This window comes from Centruroides sculpturatus, unplaced genomic scaffold (assembly GCF_000671375.1).
Source record: "Centruroides sculpturatus isolate CEXI.00-Female unplaced genomic scaffold, Cexi_2.0 scaffold554, whole genome shotgun sequence".
Lineage (NCBI taxonomy): Eukaryota > Metazoa > Arthropoda > Arachnida > Scorpiones > Buthidae > Centruroides > Centruroides sculpturatus.
This window is the reverse complement of record NW_019384851.1, coordinates 298,244-305,140: the sequence shown is the minus strand read 5'-3', so window position 1 is coordinate 305,140 and position 6,897 is coordinate 298,244. Positions and strand designations below refer to the sequence as shown.

Below are 6,897 nucleotides of genomic sequence, written 5' to 3'. Positions count from 1 at the left end.
TGCAGCTATATTTAATGTAAAGATGACATGTCCTATATATATATATATATATATAATGGATATGTTTGTGCCTATATTTCACTCTACAGCCAAAACTACACTTTGCACATGAATGGTGTTTGTGTGTGGTGGTAGCCCCAAGTCTCCCATCATTCATGCACTATGGTGGTTGCGTATAAGGATGTGTGTGATATGGGGATTGAAAGTGATTGACTTCAAAAATGTGTGACGCTTCAATGAAAATGCTCCAGTTTTTTCTATAAAGTTCTAAAATTTTCTGGAATATTGTAGAATTCTCACACACATTCTCTGTCCTCACTCTCATTCTCATTCTTCACCCCTACAACCCTCTCATTTCTTTTTAAATTAATAATACATTATAGTAGATTTTTTTAATAATCAAATAATAAAAAAAATAAATGATAAAAACAAACAACGAATATTCTGGAAAGTTTTGGATTACTTTAATAATTTTTAGATCCTTCAAGAATGTTCCATAATATTCTATATTATTTCAGAAGCTTTCGAACGTTTCCAGAAATTTTAAATATTTTATGATTAAAAATAACTATTTGAATTTTTTTTTCAAATTTTCTTTACCAAACATATTCTGAATAACTTCTTATGTACAAATAATTTTATTTTATTGGTTTTTATTGAATTACTAGCTTACCCGTCGCTCATTGCTGCGATCTCAGAAGAAACAAAATTCAAGCAAACTCGTTATGATAAAATTAAATTTACATTTTATCATTTTTATTGAAACTTATTATTATTATTATTATTATTATTATTCATTTTCATCTGGAAAATATTTCAAAGTGTCGTTTCAATTCTATTTATTTATTGGAGTGCTTGTGGATATACAATATTTTTTGTTTTTCCCGTCTGGTGCGTACACGAATAAATCAGGTTTTCCGACACATGAGCACGCCACATACAGTTGTACATGTGAGAAGCACGGATTCTTTAAATTTAGCCCACATACTCACAGAGATTGTCAGAAGTGCGATATTCCCCATTTTTATATATTTTTTTAAAATCCTTTATAATTTTGATTATTTAATTGCTCCTTCCTCTCTTCCTTGGCATGTTGTGAAATTTCTGATAGTTGGATAATAAACCGTTTTATTGTAATTTGTCTTTTTAAATTATCTTGAGTTGATATTAAAATTTTGAAAAGGGGGTCCCTAGATCGGTAAAATAGGCGAATTTCCAGTTAAAACCTTAACTGTATCCTGAACAACAACTTCAGTTGTTGTTCGGGATACAGTTAAGGTTTTAACAAAGTTTGAGTGAATACATAATTAGCAAAAAAAAAAGTTGAAATAAAGTGATTAAACAAAAATTATTACAAATATCATAAATAACAAATGCTTATATAGAGATATTTTTTGGAGGGGGGAAATGATCTTCAGAATTTGAAATGCTCGTATACACGCGCACCATCTATCATATGATAAATGTACTATGCCAGAAACCTTTGTGGGAGTGTATTAAAAAACTTTCCAAAGTTTCATGGCAACTGGATAAACAGTGTGGTGATGCATGAAGGACGGACACACACACACACACATTCATTTATATATATGTAGATTATATGAAAAATATATTTTAGTTAAAATGTTTTACAATATTCAGAATGTTGTAAAATGAACTAGGCCAGAAGGTTTGAAAACGTTTTGGAATAGTCAAGGACCGTTGTGTGAGTAGTGGGGATGGCTTTTGGCGAAGTGTGACGCACATGCTTCAGTTGATTTTTCATAAGTAAAAGTGTACAGTAACAGAAAAAAAGTAGAATGTGAATAGTGAAGTGTGAAAAGTTAAAATATAAAATACAATGCCAAAGCATAAGAAAGAATTTTCTTGGTCTCGAATCATATTGCAAAGGCAAAAGATGGCTCAGAGAAATGAAACCATGGAAGAAAGAGAAGTACTGTACATCTAACATTGCTATGAGAAAATTATCAACAAAACAGAAATAATAGGACAGAAGAGCAACTTGAAAATTATAGGGAAACACATCGAATCAGAGAAAGATTACATAGAGGAAGAGAAACAAGTGCACAGTTGGATGAAAGAAGAAAGCAGAGTAGAGAGAGAATGAATAACATTCTCTGTATAGATGAGCAGGGTCAACATGCAATTATTAGAAACAACTGTACACGCCGTACGCGAAAGACGGCGAGGAAACTACAATCTTCAACACGAAGTGTTTCGTTATGATCCAACTAAAAATTATAATGAACATCCAAGTGTAATTTGGATGTTCATCATAATTTTTAGGGGCGAATGGATCAAGTATGTAAGTTTTGTAAAGCGAAAAATTTCAACCCAGCAAAGCAGGTACTTNATTCGTATATAAAAACAAGAAGTCCAGTAACATTTTTATCTGAATTAAGGAGTAGCCTTCAAGTATGTGTTTTATTATTATTACTATTAAGTATGTTTGCAAAGAAAATTATTAATAGTTTAAAGTAAAACAAATTTTTTAAAGTTATCCTATAATTGTTAGATATTATTTTGTTTTATTGTGAATAAATTTTAAAGGGTTTTTTCTCTAATACAAAAATAAGTGAAATTAAGTTACTAATTATATTTAAAACTTTCAAAAAATCACAATACTATATTTACTTTATTATTTGGTTTTTTTTTTGTCAGTGTGTTCTTACCAAGATAGTTTTCATAATTGTTTTGGACATTAAGAAAGAATAAACAAACAAATACTTTGTATTATGAAAAAATTTTATTTTTTTAAAGTTTTCTTAAAATTTTGTATTTTATTTTAAAAAATAATTCAGTAATAATTTAAAAGTATACTTAGTATTTTGGTAATATTTTTCATTTTTCAAATTATTCTATTGTCTAGATAACCACATTCTTTTTATGTAGCCTTGCTGAATGGAGTATCATTTTTTTCTGATAACTAGAATGCTAGTATTTAATTTTTTCAAACTTGGAAGAAACTGTTGTTTTTTACTTTAATTATATTTTTAGAATTGTAATTGTTTTTAAAATTAATACTTGTGGTTTTAGAGTATTGAAAAAAAAATGTATTGCTGGTGATGAGAAGAAACAAGTAGCCTTCATCTAAATCATTCTATTAAATACCTATTTTGAGTTTTTTATTTGGTAAAACTAAGAAAAAATGACCATGGATAAGATCCATATACTGCATATATTGCTCTGAGAATTTTTCAAAGCTATCACTCATATAAACAATAAAAACAGTATTTTATGACAATGTTATTTGAAAAAGAAAAAAAAGTTATAAATGAGGTCAGTTTTCAGTTCAAACTTTAAAAAGACCTCTGTATTCCAAAAATTAGTGCTTTGTGTACAGTGAGATATGGATTGTATAATTTATCATCACATTTTACTGCTTAATAAAACCTTAAATTCTGGTATCTGCTGTTGACAGTTAGATTAAATAAACAAAGGTTTTAAAGAAAACATTTGCATCTGGTTAACAAGAAGAGAATCAGTTGTCTTTAATGTCCTCCCATCAATTTGATGATGACAAAAATTAAATTAATTGAATTGAAAAATTGTAGATTATCTATCCTATTTATCTAACTTATCATAATCCAACTTTTAATTAGGTCATTAAAAAAGTCATTTAAATGATTAAAAAAATAAAAGCTGTGAAGAATTTAAGTTATACAATTAATTTTTTTGAATAAAGCCTGGAAGTTTTTTATATTGATTTCATTAATAAACTTATGGAACATTGCAAGAAAGTAATTCTGTATTATAAGAATGAAAATATTTGTTGACTGAATAAATGTATTTCAAAAATTATCATTACTTTTTCCCAAAAAAAATGCAAAAGCTTTCGATTCAACCCAATATATCATTACTAAAAAACTTTGTTTGAAATAATACATCAAACGTTTCGTTAAATTTTTTCTATATATTGTAATAGAACAGTACGGCATCCTTCATTTACATAAAACTGCAATGTATCTGACATGGAAAATAAGATTAATTAGAAATTTCTAAATGTTAAAATCACATTTATAGTACTTATATCATTATTAAAAAGTCTATTATAGTAGCACTCTCTAATTATTTTGAGCAATATATGAGATACAAGATTAAAAAAATTGAAAAATATCTACATACACATTACTCTATAATAATCAGTGTCATAATTTTCATAAAGAACATAGATTACTTTTCTAATTTACTAACCCCACTGCATTAGATTTTTATCCTTCTCAAACATTTTGAATTTGTCAGCAAGTTATCCAATGTTGTTGATGCTGATGGATTTTTTTTATATCTGATATATTTGCTCTTTATGTAAGCATAGTTATGCTTTATTTTTATTAGGTATATAACAATTAATCACATCTGTTTTCTTCTCTTATTAACATTGCCATCTTAGTTTTTGAAGCATGTGAATGATGAAGATTTAATTTTTTTTTAATAAAAATTTTAATTCCAGCACTTATTAAATAGGTATATCAGGAATAATTTCAAGGAAATACTTTGGTACAAAATCAGAAAATATGATAGTTTGATAGGTATTATTGAGGAAGTAATTTTTTTAAAAAAGTGTCTTATCAAATTTAATGGAAAGCAGTGTCATCAACACTATATTTTTTTCAATATATTTTGTGATCAGTAAGAAGTAACAGCTATACATTTTTAACAATAACAATAATAATTAAACCATTAATTAATGGTTGCAGTGAATTTTAGTAGTAGTATTCACTAATAAAACAATTTATTTTAGTCATTGCAAAATAGATTTAACAAAGAATTATATTAACACACAAAAAATTTTTTGAGATTAAAAATTAGATGAAACAATTTACATATCATAAATTTTTAATTTCAGAAAATAAACAGAATGCATAAGTTGCTTTTTGTTTAGTTTTTGCTATTTATAAAGTGGATCGACCATTTTGAATAATAATTTATTTAATTTAAAGGAATAAGATTTTAAAATTATTATTATTATTTTTTTTTTAGCTGTCCAATGAACCAGGGCTTAGATATAATATACCTTTGATAAATGCGCTTGTATTATACGTTGGTACTCAAGCTATAACTTATATTCAAAGCAAGGGATTGACACCTAGTATGAGTACAATAACACATTCTTCTCATATGGACATATTTCAAAATTTGGCTGTGGATTTAGACACAGAAGGTAAAACAATTGTTTAATTTGAATTTATTATTATTAAATTTCTAGATATTTATTGTTTCTTTTTTCTTTCTAGGGCGCTATTTATTTCTCAATGCAATTGCAAATCAATTGAGGTATCCTAATAGTCACACACATTATTTTAGTTGTACGTTATTGTATTTATTTGCAGAAGCAAATACAGAAGCTATACAAGAACAAATTACAAGGTAAATATCAGCAAAGAAAATGAAAACTTTTCACAATAGTACTTGAATACAAAATTTAATTAACTGTTACAATTGTAATTTTCAATAATTTGTTAAAGTGTAATAGTTTATTAAATATATAAATATTTTCTAAAAAAAAAAAATATGTTTTAAACTGTAAGAGGATATAGTTTTAATATTTTAAAGATTTAATTTTTACATTATATTAAATGTAGAAAATTATTTAAAATAATACATAAAAAGAAATAGTTACATTTTTTATTTTAAATTTGTTAAATGAAATTTGTCATTCCTGAAATTTATTTATTTAAATAAATCACATACTATAAATGTGAAATATTTTGCAAAAACTGGTAAGTTTTAAAGTGATATTTATAAATTAATGTGTTAATGTTAATAACATTAATCAATCAGTGATGCTATTTCAACATCATGTTTTTATAGCAGTGAGTATTTGAGTTTAATATTAATAGATTGACTTAACAAAGTGATCTTTTCTTTTTTAAATACCGTTAGAAACTTCTAGAATGGCTGTTTTGTAAAATTTGAGTTTTTCTAAAAGATATATGAAATAAATGTAAATTTGAATAATTAATTGTTAAAATTTCAATTAAAAATTTTGATATACTTTTATAGGGTTTTATTAGAACGTCTTATTGTTAATCGCCCACATCCATGGGGCTTATTGGTAACTTTTATTGAACTCATCAAAAATCCCACATTCAAGTTTTGGAATCATGAATTTGTAAGATGTGCTCCAGAAATTGAAAAGTATGTAAACTGAAAAGTAAAAAGTTTTATATTTTATTATAAGAAAATATAATGCAATTTTTTTTAATGTTTTTCTTAGGTTATTTGAATCTGTGGCACGTTCTTGCATGCAACAGAAGCCTTCTACAGAATCAGCTAGTTCCTGAAATCTGTAAATTTTGAAATTTTGACAACCACCAGAAGTGTTTTGTCTCCTGCTTTCTTAATTGTGATTATTAGGACTGATACTCAATTGAAGAATAGGAGAACTTAACATTTGCCATTATCGTAATGAGTAAAATATGTATAAAATATTGACAATTTTATATATTGTGAAAGCATTTGTAAGTAATTTCTTTTGAAAGGTAAATATAATGTACAAACATGTTTTAAAATGTAAAATATTGATTAACTTTGATAGTTCAGATTATTTTTCATCAGATGTGCATTTTTCATTTCATCTAATGTGATTACATTCATATGTCATATCTTGATAAAAAAAAAGAATAAGATTTTATTTGAAAATAAATGTAGTTTGAATATTATTTCTAAGGATTATTTTTATTAGTAATATATTTTTATACATCATAATTTTTCATCAAGTCATGATTGTGAACAAGTTCAATTTATTTATTTATAAAATATACTATAAAAAATATTTAACTAACTTATAAATTTCTTTATAGCAAATATAATAATTTTATTATTAAATATCTATGTGGAATATATTGGGTGGTATGAAAAAAATTTTGGTTTCATACCCAAGACTGAGTTTAAATA

At 25.6% G+C, this 6,897-nt stretch overlaps 1 protein-coding gene across 1 annotated transcript in view; it reads left to right on the top strand.

Annotated features, from left to right (window-relative positions):
• The window catches only part of LOC111630481 (CCR4-NOT transcription complex subunit 1-like), a 143,780-nt gene extending 137,142 nt beyond the window's left edge, over window positions 1–6,638 (top strand). Inside the window, exons 38-42 of the mRNA XM_023374583.1 lie at window positions 2,287–2,415; window positions 4,981–5,161; window positions 5,235–5,367; window positions 6,004–6,138; window positions 6,218–6,638. Of these exons, the coding sequence (XP_023230351.1) occupies window positions 2,287–2,415; window positions 4,981–5,161; window positions 5,235–5,367; window positions 6,004–6,138; window positions 6,218–6,284 (645 nt within the window). The 3' untranslated portion in view covers window positions 6,285–6,638. The remainder of the gene's footprint in view (window positions 1–2,286; window positions 2,416–4,980; window positions 5,162–5,234; window positions 5,368–6,003; window positions 6,139–6,217) is intronic.
• Window positions 6,639–6,897: the final 259 nt, after the last annotated feature.